The sequence below is a fragment of the Peromyscus maniculatus genome, chromosome 7 (genome assembly GCF_049852395.1).
Source record: "Peromyscus maniculatus bairdii isolate BWxNUB_F1_BW_parent chromosome 7, HU_Pman_BW_mat_3.1, whole genome shotgun sequence".
In the NCBI taxonomy this organism is placed as follows: domain Eukaryota; kingdom Metazoa; phylum Chordata; class Mammalia; order Rodentia; family Cricetidae; genus Peromyscus; species Peromyscus maniculatus.
In genome coordinates this window covers 85,747,843-85,767,415 of record NC_134858.1, presented here as the reverse complement: position 1 = coordinate 85,767,415, position 19,573 = coordinate 85,747,843, and the positions used below count along the sequence as shown (strand labels likewise).

At 41.8% G+C, this 19,573-nt stretch overlaps 1 protein-coding gene across 2 annotated transcripts in view; it reads left to right on the top strand.

Annotated features, from left to right (window-relative positions):
- Nucleotides 1–19,573, top strand: part of Ddx43 (DEAD-box helicase 43) — a 35,911-nt gene that overhangs the window by 1,124 nt on the left and 15,214 nt on the right. The window contains exons 2-5 of one of the 2 annotated variants that reach the window (XM_076576796.1): nucleotides 6,158–6,213; nucleotides 9,983–10,109; nucleotides 12,051–12,149; nucleotides 15,572–15,653. In XM_076576796.1, coding sequence (XP_076432911.1) covers nucleotides 6,158–6,213; nucleotides 9,983–10,109; nucleotides 12,051–12,149; nucleotides 15,572–15,653 — 364 coding nt within the window. Of the gene's footprint in view, nucleotides 1–6,157; nucleotides 6,214–9,982; nucleotides 10,110–12,017; nucleotides 12,150–15,571; nucleotides 15,654–19,573 lie in introns of both variants that reach the window. The other variant, XM_042282155.2, reaches the window with a different exon arrangement.

Sequence of the window (19,573 nt, the reverse complement as noted above, 5' to 3'; positions counted from 1 at the left end):
GGGGCGCGCTTCTGGGGCGAGCGGGGGGGGTGTGTGCCGGAGAGAACCTCCTGGAAGACTCGCGCGGTCTCCGTGGGAAAGCGGGGTGCTGACGAGCGGGCCTTGCCCGTTCCCCCTTAGAGGGGCAGCGGCAGCGCGGGGCTGAAGTCGGGCTGTTTTGGACGGACACCGTCGGGGACGTTAGCACAGACAGAGGGTGCGGTCGTGTCAAGTCAGGGCCTCGGCTCTGCCTCTGCCTTAGCTTAACTTGGGGTCCATTGAAGGGCGGAAAGCTGCACACGGGGAGTCTTCCAAGTGCACTTTTCAGCTTTTCTGAGATGCATTTACAGTGATGGGGATGTTTCCCTCAGTATCTGGCGTTAATTCCTAGTTCCAATCACAGTTTGTTGTTCCCTGGGTCCTTGGAGTTAATATTTTCAGTAATAAAAGCCTGCTTTGTGGCGTACTTATCATATGTTTTAAGGCTATTTACTTAGTAGACAGATTCCGTTTCCAAGGTTGATGCCCAAAACATCTGAGCGAGAACCCCGGTATTTGAATGGGAACCTCACCAGAGAGCTAATAGGTTTGTAATAGAAATTAGACTGGCTACAAGAAGCAATGAAGTGTAGGAATTGGAATACACACCTTGTTGTTGGGCATGCATGCTACTGTTTTTATTTTTTCTTATTCTGGGTATTGAACCCAGGGCATCCCAAATAACTAGGTGCAGACTCTACTACTGAGCTACATCCTTAGCTTTGCAACCTATATGGTTTATTCGTGGGTGTGGGTGTGTTAAAATATGACAGACTTTTCTCGCCTACTTTTCTTTCTTCTGTTTTGTTTGTTTTCGAGACAAAGTTTCTCTGTGTAGCTTTGGAGTCTGTCATGGAACTCACTCTGTAGACCAGGATGGCTTTGAACTCAGAGAGATCTGCCTGCCTCTGCCTCCCGAGTGCTGGGGTTAACGGCATGTGCCACCACTGCCCAGCTTCATCTATTTTTCTTCCTCACCTTTCCCCCTCTCTTTCTTTTCTGTCTTTCCTCTCTCTTTTCCTTCCTGTTGTACTCAGGATTGAACCCAGAGCTTCATAAAGGTTAAGAAAATACTTGACTCCAAATCTGCTACCCAGCCTCACCTTGTTTTTATACTTAAAAATAAATATACAGTGCAGTATTAATGATAAACGGAAGATTGTGTCCCAGCTCTTTCATGATTAGAACTACACCGTTTCTCAGCTCATTTCTCCTTGTTCCTGTGCCTCCATATGGACATTCTGTGCTGTCAGAACTTTTGACTTTAGATCCTCAAGTAGAATCAAGACCTTAATGTTTGTGATCTGCTTACTGTGGGTTAGCATAATACCCTCAATCATCTGTTTCTTAGTATCTGACAGAATTTCCTTTTTGGTTTTTTGAGACAGGGTTTCTCTGTGTAGCTTTGCGCCTTTCCTGGATCTCGATCTGTAGCCCAGGCTGGCCTCCCGAACTCACAGAGATCCACCTGGCTCTGCCTCCTGAGTGCTGGGATTAAAGGCCCGGCTTCAGAGCCGGTTGTGGTGGCACACGCCGGTAGGATTTGCTGAAGGAGGCGGAGGCAGAGGCAGAATTTCCTTTTTAAGACTGAAAGTTAGTCCCATATTGTTTATCTCTTCCACTGTTTAGCCACTATCCCTTGGTGATGTTTGAGTTGCTTCCAGCTTTTTACTGGTGAACAGCGCTTCTGTGAGCACAGCAGTGCAGATATTTGCCACCATGCTTCCACTTTTTACAGGTGTACCCAGACATGGCAATGCTGGATTAGTTGGTAGGGTGTTTGTTTGTTTGTTCCAATCATACTAGTAGTTCACAGGTTTCCAGTTTGACCAGATCCTAAGAAAAGCATGTGCATTTGCTTTAAATAATAGCCATTCTAGGGATAGTGATAAGGGTCCATGGTAGAATACCTGCGTAGCATGCACAGAACTCTTGGTTCAATACCAAGTACTGCAAATTATCTCAAGGCAGGAAGACAACATGCTTGTGATCCGGATCTTGAGGCTGGAAGATACAGGCTTTTGATTGGAATCTTGAGGTGAGATGGCATGTCTTTATATATATATATATATACATATATATATATATATATTTTATTTTACAATATCATTCAGTTCTACATATCAGCCATGGGTTCCCCTATTCTCCCCCCTCCCACGCCCTCCCCTTACCCCCAGCCCACCCTCCATTCCCACCTCCTCCAGGACAAGTCCTTCCCCGAGGACTGTGATCAACTTGGTAGATTAAGTCCAGGGAGGTCCAGTCCCTTCCTCCCAGACTAAGCCAAGTGTCCCTGCATAAGTTCCAGGTTTCAGACAGCCAACTCATGCAATGAGCACAGGACTTGGTCCCACTGCCTAGATGCCTCCCAAACTGATCAAGCCAATCAACTGTCTCACCTATTCAGAGGGCCTGATCCAGCTGGGAGCCCCTCAGCCTTTGGTTCATAGTTCATGTGTTTCCATTCATTTGGCTATTTTTTTCAATAATTGAGTAAAACTGAAATTTATTATATGCCACAGTCGTCCTAGGGACCTCCATGCTATATATATAGCCTCTATGGTTCTATGGGTTGTGGTCTGATTGTTCTTTATTTTATATCTAGAATCCACCAATGAGTGAGTACATACCATGACTGTCTTTCTGGGTTTGGGTTACCTCACTCAGGATGATTTTTTCTAGTTCCATCCATTTGCCTGCAAATTTCATGCTTTCATTGTTTTTCTCTGCTGAGTAGTACTCCATTGTGTATATGTACCACATTTTTTTCATCCATTCTTCCGTTGATGGGCATCTAGGTTGTTTCCAGGTTCTGGCTATTACAAATAGTGCTGCTATGAACATAGCTGAGCATGTATCTTTATGGTATAAATCAGCATTCCTTGGGTAGATGCCCAAGAGTGGGATGGCTGGGTCTTGAGGTAGTTTGATTCCTAATTTTCTGAGAAACCGCCATACTGATTTCCACAGTGGTTGTACAAGTTTACATTCCCACCAACAGTGGAGGAGTGTTCCCTTTGCTCCACATCCTCTCCAACATTGGTTGTCATTGGTGTTTTTGATCGTAGCCATTCTAACAGGTGTAAGGTGGTATCTCAGAGTCGTTTTGATTTGCATTTCTCTGATGATTAGGGATGTTGAGCATTTCTTTAAATGTCTTTCAGCCATTTGTAGTTCTTGTTTTGTGAATTCTCTGTTTAGCTCTTTAGCCCATTTTTTAATTGGACTGTTCAGTACTTTGATGTCTAGTTTCTTGAGTTCTTTATATATTGTGGAGATCAATCCTCTGTCAGATGTGGGGTTGGTGAAGATCTTTTCCCAATCTGTTGGTTGTCTTTTTGTCTTATTGACTGTGTCTTTTGCCCTGCAAAAGCTTCTCAGTTTCGAGAGGTCCCATTTATTAATGGTTGTGCTCAGGGTCGAGATGGCATGTCTTTAATCCAGCCCTGGATGCCGGAAAGCACACCTTTAATCTGGGCCACATCTCCTGCTGGAAGCCTAAATAAGGACAATGGAAGAAGGAAGTGTTCATTCTTGGCCTGCTTGCCCTGGCCTTGTCAGCAGATCCATTCCTTCACTGGCATTGGAGCCGACTTCTTCAGGATTCCCGCATATGCAGAAGACCATCTGAGACACCCAGCCTTAGGACTGAGCAACTACTAGATTATTGGGCTTTCCATTCAGTTAGCCTTTCTCCAGTTCTTCCCCAGAGAGACCTATGGCCTTTTACAAGGGTAACTGTACACTGGGGGAAAGGAAACAATCACTTTCTGGGGTCTGTTGGATACTGGTTCTGAATTGATGCTTATTCCTGGAGATCCCAAAAAACACTGTGGCCCTCCAGTTAAAGTAGGGGCTTATGGTGGTCATATGATTAATGGAGTTTTGGTTGATGTCTGACTCACAGTGGGTCCCTGAACTCATCCTGTGGTTATCATCCTGTGGTTATTTCCCTAGTTGCAGAATATGTAAATGGGATAAATGTACTTAGAAGTTGGCATAATTCTCACATTGATTCCCTGATCTGTAGAGTGAGGGCTATTATGGTTGAAAGGGCAAATGAAACCCTTTAGAGTTGCCTCTGTTAAGGAAAATAGTAAATCAAAAACAAATATCACATCCCGGAGGAATTGCAGAAATTAGTGTCACCATCAAGGACTTGAAAGATACAGGGTGGTGGTTCTCACCATATCTCCCTTTAACTCTTCTATTTGGTCAATGCAGAAGACAGATGGATTGTGGAAAATGACAGTTGACTATCGAAAATTCAATCAGGTAGTAACTCCAATTGTAACTGCTGTAACAGATGTACTGTCCTTAACTTGAGAAAATTAACACATCTCCTGGTACATAGTATGCAGCTATTGATTGATTTTTTTTTCTTGGTGCCTGTCCATCGGGACCACCAGAAACAATTTGCTTTCAGTTGGCAAGGCCAGCAGTATACCTTTACATTTTGCCTCAGGGATATATTAACTCTCCTGCCCTGTGTTATAACTTAGTAGAGATATTGATTGTTTGTCTCTTCTAAAAAATATCACTCTGGTGAACTATATTGATGACATTATGGTGATTCTACCAAGTGAGCAAAGAAGTAGCAACCACTTTGAACTCATTGGTAACATATATGCATGTCAGAGGATGGGAAATAAATCCATCCAAAATTCAAGGACCTTCTACCTCAATAAGATTCTTAAGGAGTTCAGTGGTGTGGGGCATGCAGAGATATTCCTTCAATTATTGCAGCTAGCCCCTCCCACCACCAAGAAAGAAGCACAACGTTAATTTGTATTCTGGAGATAGCACATCCCCTGCTTTGGTTTATTACTCCAGCCAAAATACCAAGTGACTCTAAAAGCTGCTACCTTTGTGTGGGGCCTGGAACAGGAGAAGGCTCTTCAACAGGTCCAGGCTGCAGTGCAGGCTGCTCTACCACTTGGACCATATGATCCAGCAGACTGTATGGTACTTGAGGTGTCTGTGGCAGATAGGGATGCTGTTTGGAGCCTTTGGCAAGCCCGTATAGGTGAATCACAGGAGATCTTTGGGATTCTGGAGCATGGCTCTACCATCATCTGCAGGCTATTCTCCTTTGAAAGACAGCTCTTGGCCCACTATTGGGCCTTAGTGTAAACTGAACGTTTGACAATGGGCTACCAAGTCATAAAGTAGGACATGCACAGAAGCAATCTATTATCAAATTGAAGTGGTGTATATATGAGATTGGGCTTAAGCAGGTCCTGAAGGCCCAAGCAAGCCAGTAAGCAGCTCCCCTCCATGGCCTTTGCCTGAGCTCTTGCCTCCAGGTTCCAGCCCTGCTTGAATTCCTGTTCCGACTTCTTCCATCATCCAGTGATGGACTATGATCTGGCAGCATAAGCCAAATAAACCCTTTCCTCTCCAACTTGCTTTTTGGTCATGATGTTTTGATACAGCAATAGAAATCCTAACTAGGAAACCCTATTTTAAGAGGTAATCTTCTTATAGTTACAGTCTGTGTTATACTCTTTAGAGGTGTTAGATACCTTATAGACTTAAATGTTTCTGAAGAATGCCTGCTCAAACCCCTCACCTTTTGAACTTGTTTTATCAGTCAGGGATTATCCCAAGGGTCTTAGGTATGCTACTCAGGCAAGTGCTATACCACTCAGCTGTACTTCATCCTCCCTTGCCCACCCACTTTTTAAAAAACTGAATGATTTAGCTAGATGTGGTGGCTCAGTGCTTGAAATGCCACCACTTAAGAGGCAAAGGCAGGAGGATTGCCTTGAGTTTACAGCCAGTGTGGGCAAATGTGAAATACCTGCCAAGTGTGGTGGCTCACGCCTTTAATACCAGACTTGGGAGGCAGAGGCAGGCGGATCTCTGTGAGTTCAAGGTCAGCCCGGTCTACAAAGTGAGTTCCAGGACAGCCAAGGCTATTACACAGAGAAACCTTGTCTCTGAAAACAAGAAACAAAAACAAAAAATGTGAAATGCCATCCTCTTCCCCCTTCCAAAATAGAAAGTGTTACTGAACCCTAGAACCTTCCCTTGAATGATTTGGGGAAGAACCACATAAAGGCCTTTGAGGGAACTACACAGACTCCTTTTACTGATTTTTGTTCATAATCATATATTTCTTTATTTTTAAAAACAGGTCGTGGTGGGTCAAAAATTAGAGAAATCCAAAATACAACAAACACTAGAATACAGGTAAGTCACCTGTGTTCCTGAACCGTGAGAGCAGGGCTCTTCATAAGGAGCACCTGACTCGAGCATCAGCTTGGTGCTTAGCATGGTGTTGAAGCAGATGGCCAGAGCTCTTCATAGGACTAGTCTCCATCATTTGCCTGAATTTTATTATCTTTTCTAGGTGTAGGGTTTGTGACTCTTGGAAGTAAAAACTAAATCTTTAAATACAATCTCCATTTAAGAACAATAACTCAGAGCTGGACAGATGGCATGGTGGTTAAGAGCACTTGTTACTCTTTGCAGAGGACCTCAGTTTGCTTCTCAGCACCTACATGGCAGCTCACAACCATTTGTTACTCTGTGGATAATAAATATTCATCATGCCCAAATTCTCCCTGCCTGGGTCCATTACCTCAATCTGGTACCCTCTTCTATCCCTAGGCACCAGGCACAAACCATTAAAAAAGAAATTAAAATAGCCAGGTGGTGGTTGCTCATGCCTTTAATCCCAGCACTCAGGAGGCAGAGGCAAGCAGATCTCCCAAGTTCAAGACCAGACTAGTCTACAGAGTGAGTTCCAGGACAGCCAGGGCTACACAGAAACCTTGTCTCAAAAACAAACAAACAATAACAACAAGAAAAAAAAAACCTAAAATACAGACAAAAAAAAAAAAACTTTGTAATGGGAGTTTGAGTGAAGTAGTGGTAAGTGGATATGATAAAAGTACATTGTATAAGTATACTGTAAACATGGCCAGAGGGGATAGAAAGATTGCAAGAGTCAAAGGACCAGGAAGTCTGCTGAGATTGTATCTCCTAGAAGTTCCATGTAAGTTATGCCCATCAAACCTCAAGATGGCTGTCTAAACAAGATCTGAATAATGACAGCACCAGTAGACATGCTAACATGGAAGGGAAAACCTGAAGGGGGAACCCAACCCCTAGATGAAAAGCTACAGGCAATTAATGACTCCTAAGAGAAGAAACAGTAGTTTTCCCCCAAACTGGTTAGCCAATACCAAATGGTCAGACCTGAAAACATACACATATACAGATACATATACAGATACAGATACAAATACAGATACATATACATACACATATGCAAGCAACACTAAAGGGTCTTATCAGGCTATATTGATATACTTGTGTTTCTGTATGTATATATGTGACAATAATTAAAAAGAGGCCATGAATTTGAATGGGAGTTAGGGGAGGCCAAAGAAAGGATTTGGAGGGAAGAGAGGGAAGGGATAAATCATGTAGTTATATTTTAATTTAAATATTAAAAATATCAAGGAATAAATATATACTTTTTTTAAAAAAAAGGTAACAATATAGAGGCTCTTGCCTGTAATTTCAGCACTCAGGATGTAGAGGAAGGAGGGTCTTGAGTTCAAGGCCAGATTAGCCAATAGATCAATTCCTTATCTTAAAAATAAGTAGTTAATCTCTGTGGGATATTCATCATGCCCATATCCTCCCTAAGTGAGCCCATTACCTCAATCCTTAATCTGTTCCTATGTTCCTAATCTTACTGACAGTGAATGGCATTGCTAAACTCTCAGGCCAAGAAAATAATCCTCATCTTCCACTGAGTCAGTCTCTATTCTGTCTTTTTTCCTGGGGAATGCCATGATTTTCATCTTCCCTCGGTTGTCCACGTTTCTTCTTGTCTCCCCTAACCATTCTCCACTAGTCAAAGGAGTCTCCCTAAATATAATTCTGCAGAAGATCCTTCAGTGGTTTCCTAGACTTTGATTTTTTTTTTAGCTATTTAGTTGGGGTACTGGGGATTGAACCCACAGTCTTGTATGTATTTTAGGCAAGTATTTTACCACAGAACTACATATCAGACCTTTTATTTTTTATTATATTTATTTATGTGTGTACATATGTGTGCATTAGTACACTAGCACCTGTGACGCATAGAGGTCAGAGGGCAGCATTCAGGAGTCAGTTCTCCTCTTTCAGTACGTGGTTCTTAGAGATCTAACTCAGGTCACTGGGCTTAGCAACAAATACCTTTACCCACTGAGCCATCTACCAGACCATCCCTTTTATTCTTGAAGCAAGATCTCAATGTTTAGCCCAGGCTGGCCTTGAACATAGTGTTTAGTGCAGGTTGGCCTCTGACTCCAGAGTCTCCTTGCTTCAGCCCCATGAATGGTGGATTCCATGTGTACACTATCCCAGGCAGCTAGGATCTGAGCCTGTTAACCCAGACTCTTCGGCATAGTCCACTTGACCTGGCTTCTTTTAACCCCTGCTACTCTTTGAAGATTGCCATCTACTCCTAACATGGTCACACAGTAATTGTCTCTTTCTAGGCAACTTCTGCTGAGCTTCAAGTGAGTCAGGTTAGGACCTCCTCCCAGCATCTTAGAATGGTCTCATTTTAACACTTAACACAGAGTTGTCTATATCTGTAAACCCTGAAGTTGACAAACATTAAATAACCAGCCAAGACAATACTTGACATACAGTAGTTTCAAGATACATATCTAATAAATGTACATTTAAAGTGTCATTTGCTAGCCCTGGTGCTTTGGGCCTATAAACCCATCTGCCCAGGTAGCTCACAAGTTCAAAACCTGCCTGGGCTACAGTGTGAGTTCATAGCCAACCTGGGTAAATTAGCATGATTCTGTCTAAAAGTAAGAAGTAAAAAAAGGACTGGGACATGGTTTATAACAGAGCACTTACCTGGCATGTGTGAAGCCCTGGAGTCAATCCTCAGGGGTGTAATAAATTGTTACTTATATTCTACCCTAGTTTTCATTACACCAGCCTTGAAAACCTAAATCTGCAGGGCAGTGGTGGCACACACTTTTAATCCCAGCACTCAGGAGACAAAGGCAGATGGATCTCTGAGTTGAAGGCTAACCTGCTCTACAGAGTGAGTTCCAGAACACACAGAGATACACAGAGAAACCCTGCCTCAAAAAACTAAACAAAAAACAAAAGTAGCTCCATCATTGTATACATATATAATTAGAGAATCCTTTTAATTTAAAATTTTATCTAACTTAAGTTCAGCAAACTGTAGCCTATAGTAACTCTACTCCAGCTGTATCATTCTATCAGATATGACCCCTAAAAGTACTATTTTACAGGCTAGAGAACACCAACTCATAGTAATGTCGCCTGTCAGGTTAATATTTTCTTTTTTTTTTTTTTTTTTTTTTTTTTTGGTTTTTCGAGACAGGGTTTCTCTGTGTAGTTTTGCGCCTTTCCTGGAGCTCACTTGGTAGCCCAGGCTGGCCTCGAACTCACAGAGATCCGCCTGGCTCTGCCTCCCGAGTGCTGGGATTAAAGGCGTGCGCCACCAACGCCCGGCTCAGGTTAATATTTTCAATGTATGATTTGTGTGTGTAGGAGCACAAACACGTGTGTGTGTGTGTGTGTGTGTGTGTGTGTGTGTGTGTGTGTGTGTGTGTACTTCATAGGAAAACTTGGGGAGTTGATTCTCTCCTATCATTAGTGGGTACAGAGATGGAACTCAGGGCCAGGCTTTGGGGCAGCATCTTTGACTGTTGAGCCATCCGGGCAGTACCTGTATTAATGTTGTATGTTTTCCTCTACCAGTGTGTTCTGAGTTAAGTTTACAGAGTGTCATTGTTACCCAGCAGGAGACAAAGCCAGGTGGATGCATAGGATCCCTCTCAAACTGGACATGAAATAGTAGCAAGGCCATGTTTGCAGTCTTTCTTACTATTTGAAGTTGAGTAATTATTGGGGCTTGATGAGGAGACTTCAATCTCACCTGTGTTTCTCCTTTTGCATCTAGGTAATAAAAGGAAATCCTGAGGCAGAAATCAAAATTTTTGGCAATAAAGCCATGCAAACAAAAGCAAAAACAGTGATAGATAATGTTGTTAAAAAACAACAAAATTACATTCCAGGACACAGAGTTGGTAAGTAATCTTTATACACTTAAGTGCTTTTGTTGTTGTTGTTGTTGCTGCTGCTGCCGCCGACAGATCCTTACTGTGTAGCCTTGGCTGTTCTGGAACTCTCTTGTAGATCAAGCTGGCCTTGAACCCATAAAGATCTGCTTGCCTTTGCCTCCCAAGTGCTGAGATTAAAGGCATGTACCACCATGCAAAGCCTACTCTAGAAAAAAATTTTAAATTTATTTATTTGTTTATTCTCTCATATATTACATCCCAGCCACAGTTTCTCCTCCCTCCTCTCTTCCCAGTCCTTTCCCCCACCTTCCCTCTCCCCCAGATCCACTCTGCCTCCATTTCCCTTAAGAAAAAAGCAGGCCTCCCAGGAATATCAAACAAACATGGCATAACAAGTGACAATATGACCAGGTACCAATCCTCATCAGAGCTGACAGGACAACCCAGTAGGAAAAAAAGAGCCCCAAAAGCAGGCAAAAGAGTCAGAGACAGCCACTGATCCCACAAGAATACTAAGCTACATAACCATAACATATATGCAGAGTTCCTAGGTCGGATCCATAGAGGCTCCCTAGATAGTCACTTTAGTCTCTATGAACCACTGTGAGCCCTGGTTAGTTGACAATATGGGCTGTCTTCTCCTGGTGTCCTTGACCCCTCTGGCTCCTACAGTCCTTCCTTCCCCTCTTCTGTGGGATTCCCTGAGCTCCACCTAATGTTTGGCTGTGGGTCTTCTCCCATCAGTTGCTGGATGAAGCTTCTCTGATGATGATTATGCTAGGCTCTGGTCTACAAGTAAAGCAGAATATCATTAGGGATCATTTCATTGATTTTTTTTCTCCCTGATATATTTTAAAGGTACTTTTTACCAGTGTTTTTGTTGGTTTTTGTTTTGTTCTGTGATATGGAGTCTCCATATGTAGGACAAGGTGGCCTCAAATCCTAATCCTCTTGGCTCCGCCTCCTGAGAGATGAGAATTCAAGTGTGCTTCAACATACCTGGTTCTTTTCCAATGTTAGAAACATCATACTTGATTCCTTTCCTCAGACAAAGCTTTAGATTTTCCAGATCTATACTTTTTTTTTTCAATAAAAAGCCAGATTACTTTGGCTTTTTAAAATTACGTAATGTCAGCAAAGGTGCTTGTCACAAAGAATAACAAACTGACTTGAGTTCTATCCCCAGAATGCACACAGTAGAAAGAGAAGACTACTTCCTACATGTTGTCCTCTGACATGTGCTCCGTGGCATATTCAGGGACATGTGTGAATGCACACACACTGCAGATAAGCAAATAAATAGATGGATGGGAAATAACATACTTAATACCTATGGCTACTTAACTATTATGGTTAAATCTAGTTTCACTTTTAGCCTCAGGTAAGTTAAAATGAAAGAACTCTTCAGCACACATCTTAGTATTAAGGGTAAAAATTGGTCCTGTGTGTGTTTATTGCCTGTGTGTGTGTGTGTGTGTGTGTGTGTGTGTGTGTGTGTGTGTGTGTGTGTGCGCGCTCTATCTTGTATTAAGAGGCCAGCAATAGATCTGAGTGCTCTCTAACTATCTTCAGGTAGGATCTTTCATTTGAATCCAGACTTCACTGATTGGGCTACTCTAGCTAGCCAGCCTGCTCTGAAGAACCTCTGTGTTTAGCTCCCTAGTTCTGTGATTCCAGGAGGATCGCCATGCTCACTTGGAACTGACATGGGGGCTGGGGATCCAAATCCGGTCCTCATGCTTGCTTTGTGTTTTACACATAGAGCCACACATTTCCCTAGACCCTGAAAATTATAGATTTTTACATTTTAAGTATTAATGTCCTTTTATGAATAAACACAATAAAAATATTACATTGGAGATTTTGTGCTGTCAGGATTTACTCCAAAGCTAATTTTGTAAAATCTTTTAACAGATATTATTGCATTCCAACCTTCTGTTGGAACAGATACCGGTACAAGTGACAGTGTAACAGAAGATCAACCATTGATAGATTGGGATCAAATTCGAGAAGATGCTTTAAAATGGGAAAAGAAAAAGTGGGCAGGTGAGTGCTGTATCCTAGCATTTATATGCAGTGATGCTATTTCTTTACTGAAGTTCATGTCCTCTGTAACCTGGGGGTCATGACCTACATAATACATAAGGTCATGTAACTGAATTCAAGGGTCATGAAAAATGTGGCAACAATACAGGGTTTCTGAACACTCAGTGACCAGACATTCATTCAGAAGCAAAAGCATAATAGATCTGAGGGGTTTCAGGCAGGGCTCACTTGTGTCACAACACAGGCAGAACTTCACCAGAGCCTTGGTTCTGACACAACATGCGCTCTGCATTGTACATTCCACCATACCACACAGCGTCACCAGATGCCTCCTGAGTAGCTCTGCTCAGGTTTGATACTCTCATATGTTAGGAATTGCAGTGAGTGTTTTTTACTGTACATGCGAAGTTTTCCGACCTCACAGAAACATAATGCTTTAACTACAGAAAAAAAGAGTTGGTATTTTTTAAACATTCCTCAGCATGTTAAATATCAAATTAGTGTATCGTTAAATTATATTGTTTTAGAGTGTTTGATTCTAAAAATTGCTGGCCAGGCATGGTAGCACACACCTTTAATCTCAGAACTCGAGACACACAGACAAGGAGATCTCATTAAGTTTGAGGCCAGCCTGGTTCATATAGCAAGTTCCAAGGCAGCTAGGGCTATGTAGTGAGACCCTGCCTCAAAAAATAAGTAAACAAATAAATAAAATAAAAAATTGCTATTTGAGTTGCAGAGGAATTTCAAAAAAGAAATATGCAGTGAATTTGCCATGGGAATAGGATAGAATATCTAACAATTTCTAAAATGACCATTTCGTAGTATGTATTTGTGTGAAGTAGCATTCTTAAGTATAGATGATTAGAATATTAAAATACTGACAATTCTGAAACTATTGACAATGCTCTATACCCTGCAGTGTTATTCAACTAAGATTTAATTCTCTGTATAAAAAATAAATAAGCTGGGCAATGGTGACGCATGCCTTCCAGCATTTGGGAGGCAGGCTGATCTCTGAATTCAAAGCCAGCCTGGTCTACAGAGCAAGTTTTAGGACAGCCAGGGCTATGCAGGGAAACCCTGTCTCAAAAAATAAACAAACAAACAAATAAATAAGTAAGCATATCTATCTCATTAGAATACAATTTTACCTTAATCTTAATAAGTGGTAAAATTCTATGTGTAACAGAATTTTTGAAGTAAATCTCTGGTTTATTATCAATGATGTTTTATATATATATATATATGTACATATATATATATATATATGTGTGTGTGTGTGTTTTACATAATATCCAGAGTCAGGTAAAAATTCCACCAGTGAAATGTGTGTCTGAGAGAAAAGTTTTAAGAAGCCCTGCTTCATAAAATGTTCATGTTTACGCTCAAATTGAGCACTAAGCTTAGCTATTAAAATGAGGCAACAATACAACATCATTATTTATATTTGGTTGTATAGGCTGAAGAGATGGCTCAGTGCTCAAGAGTACTTATTGTGCAACCATGAGGACCTGGGTTTAGCTCTAGCATCCCACGCACATAAAAAGCTGGATGTGGTCCTGTGCATGCCTGTAACTCTAGCATGGGTATAGGGAGATGGAGCCAGGAGGACTGAAAAATTTGAACTCCAAGTTCACCAAGACAACCTGCCTCAAAAGAATAAGGTAGAAAGGGATCGAGGGGGATACCTGATACCCTCTGGCCTCTACAAACTGGAACATATTCTCACATGCAGATGTTTGTATACACAATCACACATACTTCACATGTACACAAAAGATAATACACTACTAATGAAGTAATCAAAGTGTTGATAACTATATTGTTATGTGGGCCTGAACCTCTGCATGTTAAGTTTTAGGCCGTTGATGTATTATGGGGGCGCTGTGTAAGGATTTAAGCTTAGAGGAGGTGCTTTTACAGCCTCGGGCTGCAGAGAGGCAGAACTGTGCTTGCCATATAAGCGTGAGGACTAAGTTCAGACCTCCAATATCCACATGTAAAGTACGGTGGGGGATGATCATCTGTAATCTCATGGCGGGGGGAATGGAGACAAAGAGATCCTAGGAGTTCACTAGCCAGCCAGTCTAGCCAGTTGGTGAGCTTCAAATTCAGTGAGAGGTCCTTAATAAAATAGAGGGCAACTAAGGAGGACACCACCATCATTCTCTGCCTTGCACTTGCACACATATATGCATACACACATACACCACACTCAACACACAGAAAGACTCAGGTAGAGACAACTTCAGAAAATTGAATGAAGATCTGTATTTAAGGCCTAAAAGTAGTAGTATGAGGGGACTAGGAATTTGTGGATCAATGGTAGAATACTTTTCCTGAACAAGAAGATCTGGATTTGATTACCAACATTAGAAAAATAAACACTAATGGTATGGGACTGAGGAGATGGCTTAGCAGTTAAGAGTGTATGTACTGCTCTTGTAAGAAGACAGGAGTTTGGTTCCTAAGACCAATGTCAGTTGTCTCAGAACCAGCTCCAGGGCAAATTCAATGCCTCTGGTCTCTGCAAGCTTCACTCTCATACCCACACATAGACATACATTCATACACATAATAAAAGTATACTGGTGTGGTAGCAGGTTCCTTTAATTCCATCGCAAAGGAGGCAGAGGCTGGCAGATCTCTGTAAGTTTAAGGCCAGCCAGAGCTACATAATGAGATGTTGTCTCCAAAACTAATTAAAATCTTTCAGTATGGACCTTTGAAAAAATTAAAATAAATCTAAAGTGTTTGAGAGCAAATTCAATTGTTGCAGTAATTTGGACTTCTTTAAAAATCATGCTCTCCAGCCAGACTTAGTGGTGTACTTTTAATCCCAGCATTCAGGAGGCAGAGGCAGGTGGATCTCTTGTTAATTGGAGGCCAGCCTGGTCTACATAGTGAGTTCCAGGACAGCCAGAGCTACACAGTGAGATCCTGGATAGAAAAGAAAGAGTCATGCTTTCCTTTCCTTTAATGTAAAAGACTTCTTTGTGGGGGCTGCAGACATGCCTGAATGTTAAGGATACCTGCTGCTCTGGCAGAGAACCCTAGTTCAATTCTCAGCACCCTTGTTGGGTGGCTCACAACTGCCTGAGACTCTAGCTCCAGAGGTTCCAATTGCCTTTTCTGGCCACCATGGGCACCTACACACAGATGGCATACACATACATAATAAGTAGCAAAATACATATTTTTTAAAGGATTCCTTCCTGGGTGAAAAAATGTAGTTGAAAGAAAAACCAAAAGGAGATCTTTTAGACTGGCATAAGCCTATATGGCAACATGTAGACCTATCTAAAACTGTATGCATAGAAGACTTAATGTTGTTCTAGTTTGATACCTGTAGTTTTGAATAAGTGTTAGTAAATGTACATTCTCATTTATCAAAGTTTGGATTGTCATCTTTGTCCCAGATTTACCTCCAATTAAGAAAAACTTTTACATAGAGTCAGCAACGACAAGCTCAATGTCACAAGTGCAGATAGACAACTGGAGGTGGGTAGTTGTTTCATTACCTCAGTGTGTTCTTAGGTTCTTACTGTTGATTTGTTCGGCACGGATTCTGAATGACTGTATTGGAACACTATACCCAACTTCCATGTTTGCTCAACTGAAAACTTGGCTGCACATTGCATGATGAATTTTAGAGCATTGTTGTCAAGTACCACGGTGGAGCATGGTGGCACATGCCTGTAATCCCAGCACTGAGGTGGCAGAGGTAGGAGAATCATGAGTTCAAGGTCAGCAAGACTGTCACAAACAACAACAAATGTCTGATTTCGATGATGGAAGCTGGTCTGTTTATGTCTCAGAGGCCATACATAGCAATTGAACACTTATTGTGGTTCTTGTACCCCAGTAACTCAGTACAATATATGCTGGGGATGTAACAGTCAACCTCAACCTGCATGATAGTGACCCCATAAGATTATAATCGACCTGAAGAATTAGTATTTTGAAGCAACTGTAGCTGCCGTAAAGACAATGCAATGCATTATTCACGTGTGTGGTGAAAGTGGTCCAACTAAAGCGATGCTAGTCGGAGTACAGTGTGTTTGTGGACAGCCTGTAGAACTTTATAACGAGAACAGACAACTGCTACTAGTTCATGTATTTGCTATGCTTCCACTGTTATTTTCAAGTGTATTCATTCTGACGGAAGTATACTAGGGCTGGAGGTGTATCTCACAGTAGAGTGCTTGCCTGGAATGTGCAAGACTGCATTTGCTCCCACCCCACCCTCATTAAAAAGCAGTACTTACTGTAGGACTGAGGGTATAGTTCAATTGGTAGAGTGCTTGCCTAGCATTCACAAAACCCTAGTACTATGTATCTAGGCATGGTAGGACAGGGTGGCACATGCCTGTAATCCTAGCCTTGTAGATAAAGGCAAGGATCAGAAGTTGAAGCTCATCCTTGTCTACATAGTGAGCTTGGGAACAGTCTGAACTACAAATCCCTGTCTCAGAAAAGAAAAAAGAATTGCTGTGTCACATTATACTATCAGAAAACACCTATCTTTCTCTATATAAAAATAGTTATTTATTTTTATCTTATGTGTATGCATAAGTGCTTGCATACATGTATATGTACTACATCAGTGCCCTTTGTGGGTGCTGGGACCCACACCCAGGTCTTCTGCAAGTGTAGCAAGTGCTCTTAACCTCTGAGCTGTCTGTCCGTTCAAACTCATATATCTTGTCTTTATTGCAGACTGATGATAGCATTAAGAAGCAGGTTGTTGGGGGAGGACTTTGTAGAAGATGAATAAGAACAAAGTAAAAGTATATGTATGAAAAACATTATAGTGACACCCATTGCTTTGTGGGCTAACTTAAATTTTTACTTATTTTTTTATTACATTTGTATATGTGAGTGGAGGGGAGTGGTACTCCTGCCAGGGATAGAGGTCAGATCCTGTGTGTGGAGGTCAGAAAACTTGCCAGGTCACTTCTATGTTTCCACTGTGTAGGTTCCAAGAATCAAATTCAGGTCATCAGGCTTACTGGCAAGTGTCCTTACCCACTGAGTCATCTCTCCAAACCAAAATTAATTTTGAAAGGGAGCTTGAGAGAGAGTTCAGTTAGTAAAGTGCTTGCCACAAAAACAGAAAGATCTGAATTTAATCACTAGAACATGAAAAGCTGGTCAGTGAACATTAGGGGACGTGAAGACAGGCAGATCACTAAGGCTTGACAGCCAGTTAGCTTTCCTACCCTACTTACTTAGCTCCAGGACAATGAGAGACCCTGTCTCAAAAAAACAAGGTGCACACCTCCAGAGGAACAATATCTGAGGTTGACCCCTGTCCTGCACAATCACACATACACATACACACTTTGAAAAGGCCAAATCAAGGTGCTGGAGAGATGGCTCAGTGGTTAAAAGCACTGGCTGCTCTTGCAGAGGACCCAGGTTCAGTTCCCAGCACCACACAGCAGATCACAGCTGGAGACTTCATGCACATGGTACACTTTCGTACATGTGATTGAAATCCTTACAAACATAAAATAAAAATAAATCTTTTTTTAAAGGCCAGGTTGGGCTAGAGAGTTGAAGAGTTTTAAAGGACCCAGGTTTGATTCCCAGCACCTGAACGTCAGCTCACAGTCATCGGTAACTCATTCCCAGGAGAACCACCATCCTCTTCTGACCTCTATAGGCACTGGACATGCATGTGGGGCACTTATACACATGCAGACAAAACATTTATACACATAAAATAATAAATTATCTTAAAGGCCAGGTTATATTTGACAATCACATATGGGTTTGTGTAAGTACACTGTCATGTTTATGAAACAGAGAAATTGCCTATCAGTGATCTCTCAGAATGTATCCCCCAACATTAATCTGTAGCTAGAGTTTTCCTGCTTTGCCCACAGTCAGGACAAATCACTATCACCCGCCAGTCCCACAGCCGCTCAGACCCAACCAAGTAAACACAGAGACTTATATTGCTTACAAACTGTGTGGCCATGGCAGGCTTCTTGCTAACTGTTCTTATAGCTTAAATTAACCCATTTCCATGACTCTATACCTTGCCACGTGGCTCGTGGCTCACTGGCATCTTCACATGCTGCTTGTCATGGTGGCGGCTGGTAGTGACTCCAACCGCCTTCCTGTTCTCTCAATTCTCCTCTCTGTTAGTCCCACCTATACTTCCTGCCTGGCCACGGGCCAATCAGTGTTTTATTTATTGACCAGTCAGAGCAATTTGACATACAGACCATCCCACAGCATTAATTGACATGACTGTATTTTAATTTCAAATTTAAATTGTCACTCGTGGGTGATGCTGTTATATTAGATAGTATTTTAGAGAATTCTGTCTCCAATACTGGAAAATTGAGGGGTTTGGGGGGCTGGCAAGATGGCACAGCAGGTAAAAGCACCTGCTGTGACACCTGGAGACCTGAGTTTGACACCCTGAGATCCACTAGGTGCAAGTTGTCCTCTGACCCCTGAATGGACACTGTGGCAGGTGTGCATCCCACCCCCAACACACACACACATTAAGTAAATAAATATAATTGATAAATTTTTTTCCTGAGACTGGCCTCCCAGACTGGTCTCAAAGTTGCTATGCAGCTGAAGATGCCCTTGAATTTCTTATCATCCTGCCTCTACCTTCCTTATGATGAGATTATAAGTGTGCACCATCATGCCCAACTTAAGTTGTACTTAGAGTGAACTCAGGGCTTCATGCATTCTAGGCCAACTCTACAACTGAGCTATATCCACAGCTAACAGTGAAAAGTAGAAAGGTAAAAAAAAATTTTAATACAGTAATTTTTTTCAACAAAACCCATTACTTTCTAATTATACTTATTTATATATGCATGGCATGACACACATATGGAGGCCAAAGGATCACTTGCAGGAATTGCTTCTCTCCTGCTCTGTGGGTCTCAGAGATGGAACATTAAACTCACTGTCATGCACCTTGACTCACTGAGCCATCTGGCCAACACTGTAATTTCTTTTTTTTTTTAATTTTTAAAAATTTTACAAATGTGTACTATATTTACATCATTTCCCCTTCCCTCCAACTCCTCGTGTGTCCCTTCTACTCCCTCTCAAATTCATGGTTTTTTTCCTCTTTGTTACTGTTATATATCATTGTTACATGAATTATACAACCTGCGGAGTCCATTTATTGTTGCTTATATGTATGTTTTCTAACTTGGTGTTAGACACCTAACTTGGTGTTAGATAACTGATTGGGGCCTTTGTCCTTGGGGAAGACTGATTCTTCCTCAACAGTCATTGCCTGTAGCTCTTCATTTGGGGTGGGACCTTAGGACATTTCCCCCCATCAGCCTTGGCATGTCAGCTGGTGTAATTATCCAGGTCTTTATTTAGGAGCCATATAGTTGAGATTTCGTGGGTGCATCTTCCCTCTCATATCTAGA